Source organism: Sinohyriopsis cumingii, chromosome 7, assembly GCF_028554795.1.
Source record: "Sinohyriopsis cumingii isolate HCF-2022 chromosome 7, ASM2855479v2, whole genome shotgun sequence".
Taxonomy (NCBI): domain Eukaryota; kingdom Metazoa; phylum Mollusca; class Bivalvia; order Unionida; family Unionidae; genus Sinohyriopsis; species Sinohyriopsis cumingii.
In genome coordinates, this window is record NC_142967.1 from 24,636,576 (window position 1) to 24,661,579 (window position 25,004).

Consider the following 25,004-nt stretch of genomic DNA (forward strand, 5'->3'; position numbering starts at 1 on the left):
ACTGTGAATACGGTTGACCAATGTACTGTCCGGTTTACTGTGAATACAGTTGACCACTGTACAATCCGGTTTACTCTAAATACAGTTTACCACTGTACTGTCTGGTTTACTGTGAATACGGTTGACCAATGTACTGTCCAGTTTACTGTGAATACAGTTGACTACTGTACAATCCGGTTTACTCTAAATACAGTTTACCACTGTACTATCCGGTTTACTTTGAATAAAGTTGACTAATGTACTATCAGGTTTAGTGTGAATTCGGTTGACCAATGTACTGTCCGGTTTACTGTGAATACATTTGACCACTGTACTAACTGGTTTAATGTATATACCGTTAAACACGATTTCTATCATTGCCTTTTTATGTTGAGCTCACAGCTGACTACCATAAAGGCATCAAATGTGAAGGAGAGACACGATAAATGTGTATATAAAGTTTCCAAACGTTTCGGCATTGAAAGATTTATTTGTTCTGTAAAACACAAAGCGTGCCTAAAGCACACAACAAATTCCCTCAACAAGAGTACATATCCTAAGGAAGCAATCTCTCTGAGTTCAATAACATTAAATTTGTACGTGCCCTAAATTTGTCCCGGTCATAAGGCAGCCAACTCTATCGGTGAGTTTAAAAGTATCACATTTTCCCGATCCTAAGGCAGCCAACTCTCCGAGTGAGTTCAATAGTACTAAATTTATTCTTACCTAAGGCAACCAGCTCTCTGAGTTAGTTCAAAAGCATTGACTTTTTCCGTGTCCGAAGGCAGTCAACTATCTGAATGGGTTCTATAGTATTAAATTTGTCCCTGTCCTAAGGCAGATAACTCTCTGAGTGAGTTCAATAGTGTTACATTTTTCCGTGTCCTAAGGCAGCTAGCTCTCTGAGTGAGTTCAATAGTATGAAATTTTTCCGTGTCCTAAGGCAGCTAGCTCTCTGAGTGAGTTAAATAGTATAACATTTTTCTGTGTCCTAAGGCAGTCAACTCTCTGTGAGTTCCAAAGGAATAAGAGTATATTTATGTTTCAAAATCATACTAAAACCTTAAACAAAGCATTTAAAAAACCATTGACGACGTCGCCGGAAACATTGCCGCTATATTTCGCTTTTGCTCGAAACAAATGAATGCTTGTGCATTTCTAACCATTAATTCGGTAAAAAGAAAGAAAATATGCCTCTGTTCACCTAGATAATATTTGTCCAAAAACAAACATGTGAAGCTGAAATTAAAAGCAACATTACATTTTGTGCTTCACTTTGACGTCGAGATATGTCACCTTAACGTCAAGAAAGGCGTTATTATGTAAATTTTAGCTTGGTAACAAGAATGTGTTTGGACTGTGAATTACCATAAAAGACTTGCTGCAAACTATTAACCAGAACAATGCTACTTGTTAAAAAGACAAGAACAAATAATGGTGTCAGCATGAAATAAAACGCAACATTTCCACCGTGTGTAACATCATGAATTAAACAGTAAAAGAAATCCATCAGACGATGTTATAAGGGAGGCATTGATATTAGAAAATGAAATGATGTATCCATTCTTGAAAAGCATGCTTTTACTATTATTGAAAAACAGCCACGACTGAATCATTCAACAATTCTTTATTTATTCGAAAGACTATACCTTCCGTTATGGAAATTAGGTCTTCCAAGATGCACAGAAATGTTGTTGATTCGAATCAGTTTAATTGACATACAAGTATGCTTTTGCATTTTTGCTGAAAACAAAAACATATGTGACATGAACATTTGCGAGAAGAAAACCAGCTTTGCTTTCTTACATTGTACAATCTTTTCCAGGATATAGTGTTCAATAATGTGAATAGCAAACATAACATCGTACGACTGTACCACAAGTTATGAAAATAGAACTAAGTGAAACTACCCCTCTCTCTCTCTCTCTATATATATATATATATATATGTGTGTGTGTGTGTGTGTGTGTGTGTGTGTGTGTGTGTGTGTGTGACAATGAACAATTTCTAGTCGTAGGATATTTGCAAATTAGCTGTATTTTACGTAAAAGAAGAAATATATTAACAAGTTGCCGTCATCAACGATAAAACGAAAGACAGAAACTGTTCATATGCGAATATAGTGAGCATTTCTTTGTTGGAGAAATGTAGGTTATCGAGTTCTCAATTCAAAGTTTGTAATGTCTAGTTAATATTGCAAACAAATATGTGAAACAGTACCTGACTTCTCCTTCCATGGCGCTGGTTCCCCGTCATTATTCTCGTGTGAATACGGGAAAATGAAACCAGACAAAAGTGAACTAAAGAATAGACATGCTCATATTTTCAATTTACGCTCTCAGTTAGAAGTAAGCTTGCACTGGGGAACATTTTATGTAGCATATACTTCAATTCAACTCTTTAAGCTTAAAGCTAAACGTATCCATTTGTCCAATTTCAATTAATCTAATCTCTTTCTTAATTACAAGTTCCTTACATAGTGTATATTTCATTTATCTTAATGCAGATTGATGAAATCCCGTGGATTAGCTATCGGTTTATGTGTGGCAAGACTGTCTTACTTATGCAGATTGATGATATCCCGTGGATTAATTATAGGTTTAGGTGTGCTAAGACTGTCTTACTTATGCAGTTTGATGAAATCCCGTGTATTAATTATAGGTTTATGTGTGTCAAGACTGTCTTATGCAGATTGATGAAATCTCGTGTATTAATTATAGGTTTATGTGTGGCAAGACTGTCTTACTAATGCAGATTGATGATATCCCGTGGATTAATTATAGGTTTAGGTGCGTCAAGACTGTCTTACTAATGCAGATTGATGATATCCCGTGGATTAATTATAGGTTTAGGTGTGTCAAGACTGTCTTACTTATGCAGTTTGATGAAATCCCGTGGATTAATTATAGGTTTAGGTGTGTCAAGACTGTCTTACTAATGCAGTTTGATGAAATCCCGTGGATTAATTATAGGTTTAGGTGTGTCAAGACTGTCTTACTTATGCAGATTGATGATATCCCATGGATTAATTATAGGTTTAGATGTGCCAAGACTGTCTTACTAATGCAGATTGATGAAATCCCGTGGATTAATTATAGGTTTATGTGTGTCAAGACTGTCTTACTAATGCAGATTGATGATATCCCGTGGATTAATTATAGGTTTAGGTGCTCCAAGACTGTCTTACCTATGCAGATTGATGAAATCCCGTGGATTAATTATAGGTTTATGTGTGCCAAGACTGTCTTACTAATGCAGTTTGATGAAATCCCGTGGATTAATTATACGTTTAGGTGTGTCAAGACTGTCTTACTTATGCAGACTGATGATATCCAGTGGATTAATTATAGGTATAGGTGTGCCAAGACTGTCTTACTTATGCAGATTGATGATATCCCGTGGATTAATTACAGGTTTAGGTGTGTCAAGACTGTCTTACTTATGCAGTTTGATGAAATCCCGTGGATTAATTATAGGTTTAGGTGTGCAAACACTGTCTTACTTATGCAGTTTGATGAAAGCCCGTGGATTAATTATAGGTTTAGGTGTGCCAAGACTGTCTTACTTATGCAGATTGATGATATCCCGTGTATTAATTATAGGTTTAGGTGTGCCAAAACTGTCTTACTTATGCAGTTTGATGAAATCCCGTGGATTAATGATAGGTTTAGGTGTGCCAAGACTGTATTACCTATGCAGATTGATGACATCCAGTGGATTAATTATAGGTTTAGGTGCGCCAAGACTGTCTTACTTATGCAGATTGATGATATCCCGTGAATTAATTATAGGTATAGGTGTGCCAAGACTGTCTTACTTATGCAGTTTGATGATATCCCGTGAATTAATTATAGGTTTAGGTGTGCCAAGACTGTCTTACTTATGTAGTTTGATGAAATCCCGTGGATTAATTATAAGTTTAGGTGTGCCAAAACTGTCTTACTTATGCAGATTGATGAAATCCCGTGGATTAATTATAGGTTTATGTGTGGCAAGACTGTCTTACTTATGCAGTTTGATGAAATCCCGTGGATTAATTACAGGTTTAGGTGTGTCAAGACTGTCTTAATTATGCAGATTCATGATATCCAGTGGATTAATTATAGGTTTAGGTGTGCCAAGACTGTCTTACTTATGCAGATTGATGATATCCCGTGGATTAATTATATAGGTTTAGGTGTGCAAACACTGTCTTACTTATGCAGTTTGATGAAAGCCCGTGGATTAATTATAGGTTTAGGTGTGCCAAGACTGTCTTACTTATGCAGATTGATGAAATCCCGTGGATTAATTATAGGTTTAGGTGTGCCAAGACTGTCTTATTTATGTTAGGCACTGATATTAACTAACATACAAAACAATCAACTTAGTTATGCTGCATTTTATGGAAATATATGCATGGGGATGGAAAAAAGTGGAGTTGAAGTGCTCTTGACCTTCTATAACAGGCTGAATCGCACCAATTTGCTTTGTCATAATGCACAAAAGACATCATGCTGAGTACAATAAACAAAGTGTTGTCCGTTTAGGTTTTACTGGTGCTCTTTGTTGAAGCAAGTAACATTCTTCAGTGGTTAGCAAATCTCCATGAAAAATCAGAAAAGAATATAAGCAGTATCCATAGGTACTTCGATAAAATGCAACGGATCATTAGTCAAACCTAAATAGGCATAGAAACAAATTTTTCGATACCTTAAGTGCTGTTTTCGACTATTTTGTAAAGGTACAGATGCAAAAATGTGATTGCTTTAGCTGAATATGTGCCTGGAAAGCCACATAAGTAAATTGAATGCTGTAAGGGCTTTCTGTGTGGTTAAATATGTATTGAAATATATTTTTTAATGTGCACTTTTTATGTGTCCATTATTGTTTTGGAGTAACTGATTTTGTTTCATAAGAGAAATAAATAGAGATCTTCATTTTCTTCTCATGATTCAAATGTTATAATTCCCAATATAATCGTGGAGACCAAAACGGATAAATCTTTCTGTAATGCGCACACTTTTAGCTTTATTAGCGAAATATTATTTTCAAGCTTTAAACAATACGAGTTTAGAGGAAAATGTTAGCGTTGTTTAGGCTGTATTAATAAACTTTGTCTATCTTCCGTTCACTTTGTACAATCAGCATTTTCCTGCGTCCAAAATCTACAATAGTGTTCATGGTACTATGCTATACCTTAGCATAGTACACTTACTACAGGGACCAGTCCAACTCGTAGCTTATTTTCCGGTGAAAATCGTTATTCTAACATACTGTGCGTTCCAAGATAAAGCAACTTGGCTGAAGCATTTATCATATAATTGCGTCTAATTAAATATCAATGCATGAAACAGCTTTAGTGCTCTCCTGATGCGTTTTCCTGTCGAAATTAGGATGCTAGTAAACTTCTTCATACACTTCCATCGAAAAAAGAAAAACGCTTTCATTCAAGCAAACGCCAATATGGGATAACTACAGAATAAAGAATACACCATAAAACTGTAAAAATAAATTTACCTATAATTTTGTCCTGTTGCAGTAGTTTGAAATAATATCCATCGCATTAGTTCCATCAATCTTCTAGTTGCATGCTTACAGCTGAAGCTCTGTAATGTCCGCTTAGACATATACTGTGCGCGAAACATTGTAAGCAATGTTCTATAATAAAACTACTTTATAGAATAGAGATATTTAAAAAAAATTATTCGCTCTTAAGACAGTATGCAGCCAATCAAAAATATGTTTATATAACCGTCGAACCTGTTCAAGACGCAGCAAAACAAGAACCATGTACGTGTTACGTATTTGGAAATTGTGTCGTTTCCTAAAGACATCTGAATCATTCACAAACTCAGTAATGTCCGTCTCTACCAGACTTACAATACGGGTGTGACAATGTCAACCAGTACAGTTTTAAAATGATGGAAACAGACTTTGAAATTTGCTGGATTTCTTGGACAACACATTTTCGTAAAGCAAACACTAACTGCGCCGATTCTTCTTAATATCACAGTCGAGATCATATCACAGGCTAGCTTGCCAGTTTCGTAAACGGAATCTAAGAAATTATGAACTGTTGCTTATATTTAGAACAAACTATTTTCAATAGTTATTACTTTGTTTTTGCATACCTATACATTTGCAAAAACATCGAAATATTTATCAGAATTCAGATTCTGTCGTAAGTTTCATGTTACTATCCTTCTTTCCTCCTCAGAATCAACAAATACTTTTAAATTGCAGAACATGTTTACCCTCAAACTGATTTGCTATATTTACGAAAAATACAGCATCCCAAAATTATACTTTTCAGGAAACATCTTACGAGAAACGGTTGTACAAACTTATGACGTGATGTAATGTGATAAACATTAAAACTAATGGGACTATTTCACATTCAGTCTTAACAATCAACCCACGTGTCTCTCAAAATTTAACAGCTGCAATGATACAATGGACAGAAATGGAATCGATTAATAATAAGTGTTGATCATATAATGTCAAAAACAAAAGCATAAAATGTCTCACGATAAATGATAGACTGTCTTGTCCCTAACAAAGATTTCTTACATATCTACTTAACAAACGCTAAACATTAATGGAACCAGACTGGGGTTTCAAATGTCATTGTTCCCCATCAGTTTATACTTCATGTTATGCCTTAGTAAAGATGTGAGGAAACAAGACCAGCGTTTAATCGCAACCACTTAACCGATACCAGCAAATGTCGGTATAACGCCTGATTTGACATAAGAAGAAATACACCAGTTTACTGCTCTTCACTGCACGTGCATGATCCCACATTAAAATGCGCCAAAACTAATCAGCGTTTCCGACAGTCCTCTAAGGCATGATTTTATAATGGGTTGTACACTAAAATTATTTTTCTAAAAGCGCCATACCTAAGAAGCTGATAGTTTTTTTAAAATAACTTGTAGGAAACTGATTTTTTGTATTACTGCGTGAAACATTTGTTTCACAATTTATAGCCTCATTGAAAGTATTGGTAACCACGTGACTAGGAAAATAGCATCGCCTTACATTGAACCTAACTATACGTAGGTCATATAGGTCATCATTCCATACATGCATAGTGCAGAACTTCAAACTGGTCTATTCCAGGCATAATATCTAGCTTTGCTGGCATCGGAATAGATTGTGCGATATTCGAATGCATCAGAGGATTTGTTCCAAAACAGCCAGTCCGATTCGAGCGACGTAGTACGACCAGCTTGAATTTTCCTCCGTTACCGGCCTATCCAGGCTGTCCGTTGAAAATGCGTTGTGAAGAACCTGACTCAAAGTGGAAACATATTTACCAGGCTTTTGCACATGTTGCGGAGAGGGATTAGCATTTACTAAAGCCTTCGGTATTGTGACGAGCATATTCTCTAAGGTTATATCCGTCTGTGTAGCCATTTCCTAGAATAAAAAAGTATTCTCATAATATTTAGAACTAATTTTTCGTAACATCGCTTTAGACACATAACAACTTTTCAAAATTTGTACATTATGTTGCTATTATTAGATGCATAAAACAAAGAAAGAAAGTAAAGGACATGTCCCATTCCGCTGTTTTTCCAATGGACAAGGGCCAAATCTCAGTTCTTTGTCTTGTGGACAAGGGCCAGACAGATTTTGTAATAAATTTACGTTACGTGTTAAAGGAAGCTAAATGAACCCCAAGCAGTATTGTTGTCAAAACTAAGTTCCCTATTTCTGTACTTATCAAAGAGATCCCCATTATATATATGTAACCTCTTTTCAGTATATGTAATGAGGGAATGATTGCCATCTATGGACGTTATTTATAAATTTATATTTTATCTCTGGCATTATTAGATATGATATATGTCGTGGGGCTGCTTAATGCTTTTAAAAAAATGCATATAACTTTAACAAATTGGTTGAATGCATTGTATTTAAAATAAACACTCAGCATTCACTAATGACAACAACTTTCATTTTATTCTTATAATAATCACTGAAATATTTTCCCCTTGATGGCCTGTCACACATTTGCACGTACTCCAGTTACAATGCGCAACAATCGTAAAGTATTTACCAGATACGCAAACCGTAACAGCCAAAATAAAAGAATTGAAAAAGCTGATTAAAATTTAAAGATAACAATTAAGTGTAAAAACTCCACAAATCTGTACTTGCAAAGCACATATGACAACACATACAAGTTTGACATTCTAATTTAGCCTTTTGTCTAAGACCTTGAGTGAAAGCGAGACCGTCTGCTTAAGCCACGTGGCTAGGACCCTGTGGGTAAGTTAGACCATCTATTTAAGTCTTTTCTTTCTAAGACCCTACGTGTAAGCAGTTTGTATAAGACCCTGTGTGTGAGACCGTCTATTTAAGCATTGGTTAAGACCCTGCGTGTTGGAGATACCATCTATTTAAAGCTTTTGTCTCAGACCTCGTCTATTAGGGCGACCATCCTTTTAAGCCTTGGTGGCTAGGACAATGGGTGTAAGTGATACCGTATCTTTAAGCCAAGACCCTGTGAGTGAGGCCGTCTATTAAGCCATATGGTTAAGACGCTGTTTGTAAGGGAGACCAACTATTTAAGCCTTTTGACTAAGACCCTGTGTATAAGTGACATCGTCAGTTTAAAACCTTTGGCCAAGATCTTGTATGTTAGGGAGGCTATCTGTTTTAAGCCTTGTATCTTAGACCCTCTATGGGAGACCATCTCTTTAAGCCATATGGCTAAGACCCTGCGAGTGAGGCCGTCTATGTATGCTGTATGGTTAAGACCCTGTATGTGAGACCATCTCTTTAAGCTATATGGCTAAGACCTTGTGAGTGAGACCATCTATTTAAGCCATATAGTTAAGACCCTGTATCTAAGACCATCTCTTTAAGCCATATGGCTAAGACCCTGTGAGTGACACCGTCTATTTATGCCATACAGTCTAAGAGCCTTGTTTGTAAGGGAGACCATCTATTTAAGCCTTTTGACTAACACCCTGTGTACAAAAGACTCCATAAATTTAAGACTTTCGGCTAAGACCCTGTGTATAAGGGAGACCATGTATTTAACTATTTTGTCTAAGACCCTGTGTGTAAGTGAGACCGTATATTTAAGGTATATAGCTAAAATCATGTGCTTTAATCAGACCATCTGTTTAAGCCATATGGTTAAGACTGTGTGCAAGTGAAACCAACTACATAAGCCATACCCGGCCGAGTCATACCAAAGACTTACAAAAATGATACTAACAGTGGCCTAGCTTGGCGCTCACCATTAAGAGGTTATTGTTAGGACTGGTCAGCTTGGTGTCAGGATAATGTGACTGGGTGGGACATCATGCTACATGTCTGCGGCATGATGCCCAAGTGATAGACATCACTATAAACTGTCACACTGCATACATCGGTGCGATATGACTGAACAATTGTTAAAGCTACCTTAAAAATCCAAATCACACACACACACACACACACACACATATATATATATATATATATATATATATATATATATATATATATATATATATATATATATATATATATATTAAAGCCATATGGCTAAGACCCACAATGTATGTGAGACCGTACATTTAAGCCATTTGGGTAAAACCCTGTGTGTTAGGGAGATCGTCTATTTAGGCCATTTGGCTAATATCCCGTGTGTAATTGCCTTTTTGTTAAGATCCTGTGTATCAAGGAAACCATCTATTTAATCAATTTGGCTAAGACGCTATGTTTAAGTGAGACCGTCTATTTAAGCTATTTGGCTTAGAATCTGTATGTTAGGGAGACCGTCTATGTATGCCATTTGGCTAAGAACCTGTGTGTTAGGGAGACCGTCTATGTATGCCATTTGGCTAAACCCTGTAAGTGAGACCAACTATATAAGTCACATGGCAAAGACCCATAGCGTATTTTGGACCGTCTAGTTAAGTCATTTGGTTAGGACTCTGTGTTTAAGTGAGACCAACTAAATAAGCCTTTTGGCTAAGACCCTGTGTGTCAGTGAGACCATCTATTTAAGCATTTTTCCTAAGACTCTGATTGTGCGTGAGATCCTAAGGCTGACGTCTCCTGCATATATGTATTCGTTTAATTCATGTGTAGCTATGTCAATATATATATATATATATATATATATATATATATATATATATATATATATATATATATATATATATATATATATATATATAAGCAGCAGGGGGGGCGAATCGGACATTTTGTCCAATCGTTATTTTGCTTAATTATTACTTCTGCACTCAGCGGATCCGGTGTAATCAGCGCTGGTAAAAAAAAAAACGACGTCGGTCCATCTTACACGATGGTGACGTCATTTGGTTTAATTAATACCTTCTGCGCGCCGATCCCCAGCGTCGTCAGCGTCCGGTAAGCACAGCGACGACCGCGTCGATGTCATTTCCCCCCCTGCTGCTTACAATGATCTTACAAACAGAGTAACCACTAACTCCTCCTCTTGTAGATCAATTAGGTTATTTGACTGATCGGTAAGTCTAAAATTAATTCTCGTTAAAAACCGATTATGGCATCGCATATAGACCGGATTAATCGGGCTCTCAACGATTAAGAATCCGGGAGGGGCTGTTGGTGAAAATGAATAAAGGATATACCCCTGTTGAGCTTGATTTGATTGATTGGTATCTACCTGGTAACTCCCTTCGATAACATCACACACTAGATTGATTGCTATCACCGATGCGATATTTACGTTGTATGGAGCAATATGCCTACCACCATCTCCGTTATCGTGTCTGAGGATATAAGTTGATGGACTGAGAAAATCATTAAGAGACTTTCTTAGTTCTGGCGCGTTGTATCCTGGAAACTTGAAATCGGGTAAATCGGCTTCTGTGATATTATACCCGGTTAGGAATTTTTGTTTATTATCATCGCTGCTATCGGATATTGTCTTAACGATTCGCTCATTAATATATTCCATGTCTGATATAAGTTGATTTAACACCTCAACGTGTTTTCGTGCTTTTGTTTTCCGTAGCTGTTCTAGTTGTGATTGGTAATTACGATTAATCTCGGCAAACGCACCAGTGATATCATCTAAACGAACTGTGACCTTGGCTGACAATTCAGGAGTTTTCTTATACGGAAAAAACCATTGCATGGTATTCCTGTCTTGAAATATAAACTCGCTGGGTAATAACGTGTTTCTTATAATAGACAAATCATCCAGATAACTGGGATTAATCTCATGATACGATTGCGCATTCGTGTGCAAATACGCGGGGATTTCATTAGGTGGATTCTCGGGCCAACCTAGTATGGTTCTTATTGAACTGTTATAAATATCAACCATATACCCCGGTGTGCTTATTTCAATCGTCGACGATAACGTCGGTTCATGAACCGTAATATCGATTTTTGATTCTTTTCCTGTGATCGATTTTATCCTGCGTTGAAATTCTTTATTGATTTGTTCTACTTGGTATGACCCAGTTGGTATTGTAACCTCATTCCAGTCTGGGGTCCCATCGGGTTTATTTGTCCATGCAAAAACCAGCGAGTTATTAGGTTGTTGTCCGTTAAATGCTTCCGCTCGGATATTAGGCCAACTGTGATATATTCGCAATTTTGCCAGCGCTATTTCCTTTACTGGAATCGGAGAAGGGAAGTTTACATTGAATTCTGGCTTCGTTGACGTTATCGATATCATACTTGTTTGTACCGGAGTGGTGTTCTCCGCGATCCGTTGAAGCAATTGAAACCCTTCGGGGTTCAGCGACATTATTATTATTCGTCGTTTCTAGTGTTTAATTTCAACACCGAATATTAACAACCTGCTTGTTTTAAGCCCATTGAAGTTGTTTCAGGAGAATGTTTTAAGCCCATTGAAGTTGTTTCAGCCACGTGGTTTCCAGCTTCCAGTTGAAAATCCTCGATTTTTGACATCGCGGAGTCATACAACTGGACCATCGTGGAGAATTCAGATTCGGATATAAACGAATTATCTATCGCCAATGAGATCAACCCGGATAATTTCGAGTACGCGTCGGATACTATTTGATGTTTTACTGTATACTCGTTGAGTTTTTTTTGAGAACACGATGATATCTTTCTAGTGATTGCGTTGGCGACTCCAGCAATTGTTGTCGCCGCGGAGATAGCGATTGGAACAGCGATCGGGGCTATCATGGTCACCGTGGATAAAATAACACCGGTACCGGCTACTATACCTGACACCGAGTACACGACCGCGTCGATGGTGGTTATTTTTCGACGGTATTTTTTTATTTTTACACGGTATTGTTCGGAAAGCGTTTTCAAATTCGCGGAGAATTCTTTTACGGTATTGAATCGATATTGATGTGACGTCGGTGATACCTCTGATTCAATTACCTTGGTGGTCATTTTTATTTTAAAAGAGCTAGTGTTTTTAATTACTTAGATCCGTTACAAATTCCGCATACCATGTAATGTTTGCCTCGGTTAAATGTCTATCGGCGGCATAAATTGTAAACTGTTCAGTTGCGTCCTTGTCTATAATTGTTGATATTATATTGTTAAACCCGGATGAACTCGACGATAATATATTAAAATGCATAATTGAAACCAGTGTCAATCGATAAATACCCTTAACAGTTGCGGTGATTTCTACTTTATTCTGTGTAGAAGTCCAAACGAATGATCCATAATGAATCGTGTATACTGTGTTGATGGTGTTTTCATGAGGGATTTTTATTTTTGTCACCTCCGGTAGTCTGTCTTTAATCGCTGTAACATCAGCTCTGATTGTTCCTATTTCCTGTGTATGCGCGTCTATACTCCTTTTGTTCGCTATAATATTAACGCTGAATGCTTTTATGAGAACTTCATGCGCGTTTACAGCAAATTTGTTCTCTTTAACATCATCTTTGATTGTTTCTATTTCCTGTGTATGCGTTTCTATACCCCCTTTGTTCGCTTCAATATCAGTTTTGATTGTTTCTATTTCCTGTGTATGCGCGTCTACACTCCCTTTGTTCGCTGCAACATTAACGCTGAATGCTTTTATGAGAACTTCATGCGCGTTTACACTCTTTTTGATCGTTTCAACATCAGTTTTGATTGTTTCTATTTCCTGTGTATGCGCGTTTATATTATTTTTGTTCGCTGCAACATTAGTTTTGACTGTTCCTATTTCCTGTATATGAACGTATAACCCCGCTTTGTTCGTTGCAACATCAGTTTTGATTGTTCCTATTTCCTGTCCATACGCAGTGATATCATTTATAGTTATTGTAATTTCTTCCGGTCTGGTATTTTTTTTACCAAAGAATTTATCAATGGTGTTATCAGCCCTGTTAAAATTTTTTCGTAACGTGTAAAATTGGCCCGACAGCGTTGTAAACTCCGAAATAGTATTTTTTAACAAATTCGACACGGATATATAATTGTTGTCAAGTGTAATTATTTTTCCATTTATCGTCAAGATGGATTCACCTGATTTAACTCGTCCGTCGCCGGTATACAGCGCGATAGTGTCCTCGGAGGCATCATTATTTCGTGTTAAAACGTCATTCAGCGACACATTACTGGATTTCAGTTTACCCTGGCGGTCTTGAAATACAACTATTTCGCCCGGGTCAACACTGGTTAAATTTAACGTATCAGCGATTTCATCCTCGATTAGTTTTTTTATGTCATCGGTGGCGGGCGTTTCCGTGGGCTTTTTCAGCGCCGAAACCGGTCGTCCCCAGATATCAATCATTATTATTGTAAAAAAAAACAGCGTTTCTAATTAACCCGCCGGGCCTCTACGACCCCACTAGTGTATTCGTTTACAACCACATGAGGTGGTTTCCGCGATGATGAAATCGCCGCGAGTACGTTCAATACCTCACGGCCGCATATCGGTGGGTCACTTAATTGTTGTGTTGGCAGCGTGGAATAAAAAACCGGGGCTGAACACGCCCGGGCTGAACACGCCCGGATATACCGCATGAACTCGTTTGGCGGGACTAACCCGTATGAATCAAAATAGACGATCGCACGCGGATCAATTGCGTATGCAACCCAATGAGTTCCCGCTCCGGATGACCCATCGAGGTTAATTATACCGGTTTCAATATTCCTTGGTTTTGTCGGTAATTGATCCCTCATGAAAACACCTCTGAAGTTTTTTATCGCTAACGCGTTTGCGGCATCTATTAAATCAAAATTAGACATTGGAGTCATAGACTCTTGCGTTAATAAACGGTTCCCGGTAGTCTTAGACCCTTCCCCGAGTACCATGAATACGGGGTTCCCGGTAGTCTTAGACCCTTTCCGGCTACGGGTCGTTTTTTTTATAGCCTTTCCCGGTTGCCTTCTTCAATGCCATTCCCGCCGCGGTACCAACGGCTCCTAACGCCGCCGCCTTCGCCACTGCTGGGGCCGCCGCGGCAATCAACGCTGGAATCGCAGCTAACAGCGGAAATATCCCACCGGTCTTTTCCATGTTTTTAATCGCTGCGGCCGAAAAATCTATTTGAACACCCTTTTTATTCTTCATCGCATTATTAAAATGTTTTATTTGACGCGCCGTCAACGATATCTTATGATTACCACCTGCCATCTGTGACGGCTTCAGCGTTATTGTGGTTCCACATTGTTTAGCCGACTTTGATCGTAATTTCTTGACTTGACCATCAGTCAACTCTACACTGACGACACTATACGACATTTTATTGTAAACGCGTTTATGTTTTCAATTACATGTTTTCCACTGGCGCATCAACGATTCTCATTCGTCCACCAACGCCTTCCAACAGCATTGATTTATCGCTGAGAATGACAGCAACCGCTCTGTAATTAACACCACCCGGGGCTATACGAGCTCGGAAGTGTATATCAACGACGGATTGTCTCGTTAAATCAAGATGTTCCAGCGAAAAATAATAAATCGGATACAGCTTTTTAAAATCAAGTTGTGATATTTGCAAACCAGTGTCGACGTTTTGATCACGACCCATATATGACATCAATCGATGATACACACGTGCGACATGGTTGTCGCCGTAATTAAGCTGTATATCCTCGGATGGTTCCTGTTGTCCGTTTATTCTCAGCGAAACATCCCTGACTCCTAATTGATCAAATATCATATGGCTGCGTTCTTGATTACCCAATCGTTCCCTATTCTGTAGCGCTATGAATATATGACGCGGGGCTGAAACACCCTGTTTTGATGCCAGGTGCCATGTAAACGTATCGGCGACGTTATCCTCTTTAGCATCAGTTGTTACCGCTAGCCAACTCAACAACGATTTTCCTCCCTGTTCCATAAATGCTAACAATCGTGCTTCCGTGGTAACTGATGGAGTCAACACCGGCATCCACAATGCCATTTTAGTTAAAACGACTTTACCGGCAGCGACGCCAGCAGCATGCCATATTGCATTGTTATCATCGCCCCTTCGCGTTAGCGCGATTGTATGCTTAGCCCCATAGATAACTTTTCTAACATTTCTGCAGAATCCAAATATGTGATGGAGTGGAATCGCGCATGAAAACTGCCGGTGTGGTCTTTGCAACATCCCTACTCGTGTTGCGAATCCTAGATTGTAATCATTGTTGATACTCTTTATAATATTGAAATTAGCGCCTGGTCTTGCTCTGCGGTCTGGGTTATTTGCTTCAGCCTGTGGGTCAACTGCGGTATCTCTTTCCACTAGCACGTTAACGTACTGAAGATGATCAGCGTTATTAGTGGTGTCCTTTGCGAACATCATAGATGGGCCCGCCGATCTTGTATAATCATCTGAATACCTCGATAACCCAATTATCGTCGTTGCAACATCAACCTCGCGTTCTATTGATTCAATTTCTCGCCCGTCAATAAGATATCTGGCGCTCTCAAATAACGCCATGATACCGTTGTTAACGAAGCCAACTCGAACACGATCGTCATCTGCGTATGGTGCATTATCGGCAGCATTTGTCACGAGTTCTCCCTCAATTTCGATAAACGCTTCACACGGCAAAAAATATTTACTGGTATCTTGGACTTGAAGTTCAATTCGCGATCGTAGGTCAGGTTGCGCTGCATAATAAGAATAATATTGATAATCACGGACAGAATCATCCCTGCGCACTTGGGCATCCATATCAAACGCGGGATCAGCGGTTCGCGCAAACATTTCTATTATTATTCATGTCGGTGTTTTCAATTGAAATCCATCAACGTCGTTTTCGTCGTAGACCACTCCCCGCTATCGCGTTAATGATCGCGTTGGTTGACGCATCGGCGGATGGCGAAGTCGCCGCCAACGACTCTAATTTTTCTTCCACGGCGTTATTTATTACTTTACTGACATTCGCAGGCATCACTGTCGTTGATGGCATCTGTTTTTTTCTCCTCACCAACGACATTAGTTTGTTCCGCGCGGCTGAAAGCGCCTTTCCGGCAACATCTCCAATAGCGCTGATTCCCTTATCACGAATAACATCAATAGCCTTCATTCCTAATTGTTTGGCTAACGGCGCTACTTTTGGAGCCATTCTTGTAAATAACCCCGCAATGGTGCTACCGAGACCATCTCCATAGTACGCGCGGTAAACAGGCAATCGCGAGTTTACCACGTAGACGAGTACTGGTTTATCATGGTTGTAGTGTATGATCATCTTTATTATAAAAACACCAGTGTTTTCCAATTAGTGATTGATCACCAGTGATTGATCACCAGTGATTGGTCAATCGCTGTAATGACCGTGGTCCACGAGTTCGTCTATGAGCGTTCGATATGCATTAATGTCCATAATACCGCCCGTAAATAACCGCTTGCAAATATCAGCGGCCTCATTGATTATTTCCGGAGAGTTATTTCCGGCTCGTTTTCCTCCGATTAGTATTTCCAGCCGTGATATATCACTGAGAACACTACCAGGACAGGTAACACCGTAGGATTCTTTACCAACAGAGTATCCTTTTCCTTTTTTTGGTGTTCTACTCTTAACTTCCTTGTGGAATGTGTCGTAATCGGGATCACCACGTGGTACCGCATCTTTGTGTTTACTTGCTAAATACACTATTCTTGTCCAATCCTTTAACGTCTTTATATTTTTCTCGTAACCGCTATTGATATGCTCATCTCGTATGCTCTTAGCAAAATTAGAGACAATAAAATCAACTAATTCTTCCCTGCTGCTGAAGCCTCTAATTTTATCTATTGTGCTCTTCTTGAGTACATTACGGGGTATATTCTCCTTTTTCTCTATTTCTTTCGGTATTTCTTCCGGTATTTCTTCCGGTATTTCTTCTTCTGGTTCTCTTGCGGTGGCGCCTGGTTCTTCCTCGTCGGCCATTGTAACATAAGGTTCTTGTGGGTCCGTTATAGCGAGTGGTGGCGGCCTCCGTGTTGTAGCAGCCGCTATTTTCGCAGGGAGTGTTTCCAGAGACTTTTTTGTTTGCTCGGTCTGAGCCGCTATCTTTTCAAGCGCACCGAGGACGGGCACAGTTGCCGCCGTAACATATTTAGTTACCGGAGCAAAGAGCTGTTCGCTTCCAACAGCAAAATCAGTTTGTAGTTGTTGCCGCGTTTGTAGTTGTTTTCGAACCCTGTCTCGTAACGGTATGAACTTTTTAAGCGCTACTAGCCGCTCTCTGGCTAGCCGAGTAGTAAGTGATTCGCCTACCATTATTGCAATTGCTCCGTAATTTCTAATTTCCCGCCGAGTGTGTCGGGGATATGTCCTAGGGGCTCCACGGAGTTTTCGTCTATAATCCTTCTAATGTTTTTAATTTTATTAGAGATTTCTCGACGTCGTTCAAAAGCCTGTCCGAGTTTTTTTCGTACTGTCTCAACGGCAGTAAATAGTCCAATAAATGCATTTACGTCATTGCCATACAAGTTTTCATTGATCGTATATTGTAATCGCTTTATAAAAGAATACTCGCGTGGCAAGGTATATCGACCTTTCTTTGATTGCTCGTTAATAATTTCATAATCGGACAATATTTTTTGGTTATCAAGCTTATCAGATAATTCAATTCCTTGATTTTTTAATTTTAAAATCTCGGTTAATATATTATTGATGTCTTCGATATTCATATTCTTATAAAACATCTTATTTCTAATATAAAAAAAAAAAATGAAACCCCGCGTATCAATCCCGAGGTGTGTTAACCGTAGGATAATTTATTTTCTTCCGGAACAGACGTGACCTTGTCACGGTGACTTCGTATCTATATACGAAAATCGAATTCTGTGACCCGTCTTTTTTGAGATCGCTGTTTGATATACTCGTTCTGCAACAAATTGTATTGAGGCTCTACAAATATCGAAATATTTTCCTGCCTCATTCATCGACTGAAATATTTTTTCCTCGTGAGTTGTTGTATCAAACGATTTGACACCCCTTGCTTTTTTTGCGTGTTTACCAGTTCCGCCTTTTTTACTGTTTTCACTCCGAGAGATAGCTTGTAGGTTTATAAGAGAATTATTTTGAGGACATCCATCAATATGATCAATAACGAGACCGTCCTCGATTAATCCGTTAAACGCTTCATATACCACCCTGTGAACAAGATATTTCTTCTTTCCGGCACCAAACATCAAATACCCCTGATTATTTTTCCATCCAACTGGTTTTTTTAGTCTACAATTTCTAACAACGCCATCGCGAGATGCCTCGTAATTAACGAGCACGGGATGCGGCTGAAATTCTTGGTTCATTTGTATAATAATACTACTTGTCTAATTCATTATTTGGTTTAATTATAAACCTTGCAATGTAGTCCTGAGGAGTTTTGATGACGAAGTCTGCGGTGGGGTCAATGACGGCATTTTTTATTCGTTTATCATAATAACGTTTTAACTCTCTGTATCGCTTTCCGCCACAATTGATACACAACTGCGATTTTCCTCTTACACCAACGTGGCAAACCAAGCACGGGAGGGGGCCAAGAGAACCATTACGAACGCTTTGTAAATGATACCCGCAGAATTCACCTCTACATGATTTATTGCACGGGGTTATCGACCCAATCATCAACCATTTGCAGTGATTCATTATACTATATTCTTTCATTTAAATACTTGTTTTAATTATATGGATGAGTTCGAGAGATTAGCAGCAATTAAGCCCTGGAAAAATATTAAGTTCAATCTCGATAGAGTCCTCAAGGACGCACCAAAAGCGTTAATAAACGATAGAACCCTGTTGAATAAAATACGCGACTCTATCAATGAATTCAAGCGTGATGGTGCATCTCATAGTTGGTCAACATTTCGAATTGATGGTGTTGTTGATGCTACCATGAACGACAACCGCGCAGCAACAATAATATCACAACTTGACGGTAAAAGGTATTTCTTCAGAGTAAAATTCATTGTCCGGGTGGAATCAGGTAATTGGATCATACGTGATAAATTTGAACCGGTTCTCAGCGATAAGAAAACAGTCATTGTTAGCCACGACTCCAAGCCGGGGCTGTTAACCGGAGTTGACAGACCATACTATGAACGAGCGTATCCTGAAACAGCAGTTGTCTATGGAATATACCCGTTAAATAAGAAACCTGATATCGGAAAACTAGCGCCGATGAAACAGTCAACGGGGATAAATTGTGTAGCAGAACGAGTAATAGAGCATTTTACAAATGCATGTCGAGGAAACAAATTGACTGATTTACGACGTAGCAAAATAAACCAATGGGAGGAGACAGTGCGCGAGCGAGGAGCAACCATCAGCGACATAGCGAAATTAGAAACGTCGCTGAGATTTCCAATAACCGTTACAACGATAACCGGTGAAGTATTATATGAATCAAAGTATAAATCAAAGGGAGCCCCAATCAAAATTATTGATCATAACGAGCACGCGTGGACGCCCGCGGTCACAATATTTCCACGGGATAGAACAGTAAAGTATATCGGGGGAATTTATACAGGATGGTTTTCTCGCAGAGAGGAAACTATTTGATGCTATTGCCTGCTTGTGTAAAAACGACCCTGTATCAGTGTGGTTACTTCGCAGCGCTGAAAACGACATGGATACCTTTGATCAGTTTGTAAGACCAAACGGTGAATTATATCGCACTGAAGCGTTTCACAACAAGATGAAAAAAACCGCCATGGAATTTGAAGAGCATGATGAACAACTGCTAACAAATTGTTTTACGATTCCATCGGTTGCGGCTCATGTTGCAGCAAGGAAAAATGCGTGGAGACCAACGCGCAAGGAATTTCTACCGGATGTACAATCCAGTTGTTTGGAATACTATCACGGTGGACTATGGAACACTGAATACAACCGCGACGCTATGATTTCCGTTGATATGGTTGCCTGTTATCCAGCGAGTTTTCTCGGGTATGGATCCGCCGCTGAGTATTTCAAACGATTTGGACACCCCAGACATGAAATGACTCGTGTTGCTATTAATGGACCACTGCCTGATTTTGATTTAACCGGATTCGCTCGCATAGTATCATTTGAATTCGCAGCAGGACTTCATCGCTGTTGCTATATTTGGATCGGTAGACACATGGCTGAAAAGAAGTGGCTGCCAATAGCGCTGCTACGGTATATGATTGATTGTAGCATGCTTGTATCGTTGATTGTCAGTGACGCGATTATATCATACCGGGCGCAGACTGAAGTCTGGTTACCAGAACCAGAGCGTCTAGATAGCATAATTGACGAATCCAGAAAACAGATTGATGCCGACGAGGAATATATCATCGAATGGTCCAGGAGGATATTCAACCAACGAAACAGAGAGGCAAAAGATCTCGGTAGAAGAATAATTGGTAAGTTCATACAAGGTGGAAAAAACTATGACTACAAACGATATTGCTCACGGCTGATTATAGATGACGCAGAATATGATTTCGTAATCAAGGACGCAGTGGCAAAAAATAGATACGTGAACTGCAAAACAGCTTTCTTGTCCAATGGAACAAGGTTGGGTACAGTTGTTACCTACTTCGATGGAGACAGCCCCGCGTATCCGCATTTGAGGGCGTCTATGCTGGGTTACGCCGCTATCAATTTATTCTCGATGATAAATAGATTTCCCGACACCGCGGTTAGAGTAGCCGTTGATTCATTTTATATAGACGTAAAGTACAAGGGAAACTTAGCCGAGTTTACTAGTCCGGACGAGAGTTGGGGTATATGGAGAATTAAAAATGAAATACGACGCGATTATTCCCCGTCAGCAAATGTCACCGTTGAAAATAATTACTTACGCGGTGATAATTTATCAGAATGGTCTAATGCACCACCGTGTTCTGATCCAATTTGTAGACACAAAACAGTTTATTTAAGCGGCTGTGGCGGGTCAGGAAAGACGACTCGGGCAATTGAATTATTTCGAACGCGGGCAAGTATAATCGTGCTTACACCGACCCATAGACTAGCGCGAGAGATAAAACAACGAAATGTTGACGCCGTTACTTATCACAGCTTTTTTCGATACAGCGGCGGTGAGTGGACTCCTGATCGAATGGGCGAAAAATTTATTCCTGAGGTTATCATCTGGGATGAGATATGTACTGTTTCGTTAGATACTTTACAAATGTTTCTTGAGTGGTTGCTGCGCGCGAATACAGCGGTAATCATGTGTGGCGACCATGGCCAACCACCACCATTTGTCGGCGAGGGTCCACATGATTGGTTAAAGGGTTTTGTGGACTATTATGAAGAAACCGATACTGATTACCGAGCACTTGATGAACAACTGCGCGAGGTTAAAAAATTAATCAGATTACAGCCGGATAGAGTTCAATGTGAAATAATCCGCGAGGTGATTCCGGAAACGCCGTTAAATGAATTCTGGGAAACATGGAGACCAAACGATTTGATTGTAGCGAGTAGAAAGATAGTCAGAGACACACTTCAGCGGAAGTTGTTTACGTTGCATAAGGAAAAGTTTCCAACGCGCCCAGTGCTGTTATGTTATAGACCCGCGGATACACGGCGGCAGAACATTGAAGTTGAAATCCCGGGCCCGACAGCGTCAGGGATAAAAAAACAAATTCTTGTGCTGAATGATATTGTGCTCGTTGATATCAGCGTCGTCGAGGACGCGCTACGTGCTGATAAATCCCCGTGGACGCTAGGATACGCAACAACAATACATTCCTCGCAGGGACTAACCATCACGGATACAATTGTTTGGATAGTTGATAATCGCATCGAATGGTCAAATCTAGTCTATCTTGCAGTGTCCCGAGTACGGAGGATAAATCAGCTTCGAAGAATTGTTATTGACGAAGCCAGTGACAACGATGACATTATTGATGCAAGCGTCATTGATAGAAAACTCTCGGGTTACCGCCAACAGGATAAAAAAAAAACAGCGGCGTTTTGATATTGATGCCGAATTAATAATTGCGTTACGACAACAACAGAATAATCACTGCGCGAGTTGCAATTGTATAATGCGCTGGCGTTATTCAGATAAAGACGCTCGCCAATTTACCGTGGACAGGATCGATAACAGTCTCGGTCATGTCAAAAACAATGTGAGATTAACCTGTCTTGAGTGCAATAGACGCAACGGCGCTAGTTAAGACCACGCGGGGGTAATTGAGTATCGTCAGGTATCACTTGTAGTTGCTCGCGAGTAAATCCGCGCTGAGGAGCAGTTGAATCCAGTCTATAGATCGGTGGTCTACCAGTTGATCGTGTTATCGTTGATATGTTATGTGTGGTAACACTCCAAATAGGATCAGTAGCCCTTTTTTTACCGCCTTCAAGCTCTCCTGGTTCATACAGATATCTAACAGTGACATCGCCGAGAATCGGCTTGGAAACGCTATCTATTTTTGATCTTCCGGGTATGTACTCGTATTTAATTGCGTCGCTGGGCTTCATGTTGATTGCTCGGGTAATCTCGTTATTTAACGCTGCAATTACGCCTGGCAACCTTTTGACCCATTCACGAGATCGTTTTTCTTGGATGAATTCCTTCGCGTATTGATACCCAAATAACCGTTCAGCAAGAGTTCGATTGAATCGTTCAACAATTGCCTGATCACGATGTAGCGCAGTATGACCTCGTCGTATCGCGACGCTATGATGTTTCAGCGTTGATAAAACAGCGCCGCGAAATTCATTGCCAGGATCAACTTGTAATAGATTTGGCCAGCGCAGAGGACCTCTTCGGTAAATCCGCTCAAACGCATCGGCTACTTCAGTTGCTGACTTTGTTTTTAACGGCTCCGCTTGTTTGTATCGACTCGCAACATCAACTACGGTTAGCGCGTATTTGTAACCGTTGTCATGCGGCAGAAATAGTATATCAGCTTGATGAACTTCATTAGGTACGCTGACATCAAAGCGCGAAAAGTTGATTTGTTTAGGCGGTGGTAGATAGATTTGCCATATAGCCTGTTTGGATAACCAATTAGCCGCAGTGGCCTTTGTTACCTTTGCAGCGCTTGCGAGTTTACCAATTGCGGCCTTTCCTTTCCAGTATCCTCTCGGAGAATAATAGATGGATTCCATGTTGTTATTATAAACGCTAGCGTATTCAATTACCAGCGCGAGAAGCTCCGCTTCCAATCATTAATTTACCTTTCATAGCCGATTTTACCAACCATGAGGCCAATTTTTCTTTGACGGATTTATCAGGAATAGCATTTAACGCGTGAATTAATTTTACATCCGCGATATGACGCTGTTGCAGATCACCGCTACGATAAGCTATATCATGTATCCGACATGCTTCGTCGATAGCGTTTATTGGATACTCACCGGGTCGCGGCTGATTTTGATCATCGAGTCTGATATCTAATCGTGTTCCGGGGCCACAGTAGCTATATCCTGGGAGGTGCTTTTCTCCTGGATACTTTGCCCACGGTGTTCCGGGGAGTTTTGATAACTTGGCTGCAATATCACCTCCTCGCTTTTTTTTAAAGCATCCCCGGGTCTAGCAGAAATAAATCTAAATTTCTTTGTACCGCATTGTACACACTTACCAGTAAGCGCCGATCTATTATTTCTTGTTGTAACGGTTGTCATATCATTTGTGCCAGTACGCACTCTACACTTCACACAATATAGATCCATAATTTATGTATAGAGATATGAATATAATTGATTTTTCGGCAACTAAAACGAGAGAACCAGTTAAGCATGTTGCAGCGTTACCAAACTCGATCCGGATGATTATCATCGGACCATCTGGATCCGGCAAGACGCAATTGTTACTCAATTTAATAATGAGATGGATGAAGTGGGATAAGTTGTATTTAGTTGCTCCTAGCGTGGATGATCAACGATGCTACGAGGTGTTAAAAGATTTTAACGAGAATGCATCAGCGATCGCTGAAAAAAATGTTATTGAGTTTATTACAGATATCAGTGATGCACCAGGTATTGATGATATTGATGGCGACGTTAACAATCTAGTCGTGTACGATGATGTTATGTTAGACAATCAAAAAAACCCAGCTAGGATATTTTCCAGAGGCAGGCATAAAAACACCGACGTGATATATGTCACTCAACGATACACTCAGATTCCAAAAGTAATCAGAGACAACTGTAATATTCTTGCTGTATTCAACGGCGTTGATACACACACGCTACGAAATATCTGGCAAACTTGGTGTGGCGGTGACATGGACTTTAATGGTTTTCGAAACTTTTTTAGTCATGCTCAGTCAACCCCACATGGATTTGTAACGATAAATTTACATGATCCTCGGACACGATATCGTATCGGACTTGACCAAATATTCGGTTAGTTGTAAATAACCACTTAGCAGCGGGGGGGGGGGGAATGACATCGACGCGGTCGTCGCTGTGCTTACCGGACGCTCACGACGCTGGGGATCGGCGCGCAGAAGGTATTAATTAAACCAAATGACGTCACCATCGTGTAAGATGGACCGACGTCGTTTTTTTTTTACCAGCGCTGATTACACCGGATCCGCTGAGTGCAGAAGTAATAATTAAGCAAAATAACGATTGGACAAAATGTCCGATTCGCCCCCCCTGCTGCTATATATATATATATATATATATATATATATATATATATATATATATATATATATATATATATATATATATATATATATTGTTATGAGTATATGCTCTTAGAATAA

At 39.6% G+C, this 25,004-nt stretch overlaps 2 protein-coding genes across 3 annotated transcripts in view; one reads left to right on the plus strand and one right to left on the minus strand.

Annotated features, from left to right (window-relative positions):
* Nucleotides 1–1,591: 1,591 nt before the first annotated feature.
* The window catches only part of LOC149794902 (uncharacterized), a 29,509-nt gene continuing 6,096 nt past the window's right edge, over nt 1,592–25,004 (minus strand). The window contains exon 2 of the mRNA XM_089964544.1: nt 1,592–7,383. Coding sequence (XP_089820670.1) covers nt 7,138–7,383 — 246 coding nt within the window. The 3' untranslated portion in view covers nt 1,592–7,137. The remainder of the gene's footprint in view (nt 7,384–25,004) is intronic.
* Nucleotides 2,480–4,173, plus strand: LOC149794903 (uncharacterized). Of its 2 annotated transcripts, XM_089964543.1 has the most exons (4): nt 2,480–2,640; nt 2,700–3,644; nt 3,708–3,770; nt 4,086–4,173. In XM_089964543.1, exons 1-3 carry the CDS (start codon nt 2,480–2,482, stop codon nt 3,757–3,759), a joined length of 1,158 nt encoding a protein of 385 aa, XP_089820669.1. In that variant the 3' UTR covers nt 3,760–3,770; nt 4,086–4,173. The 2 variants fall into 2 exon arrangements, with proteins under 2 accessions (XP_089820669.1, XP_089820668.1); XM_089964542.1 differs by lacking the exon at nt 4,086–4,173 and having other exon boundaries at nt 2,700–3,759.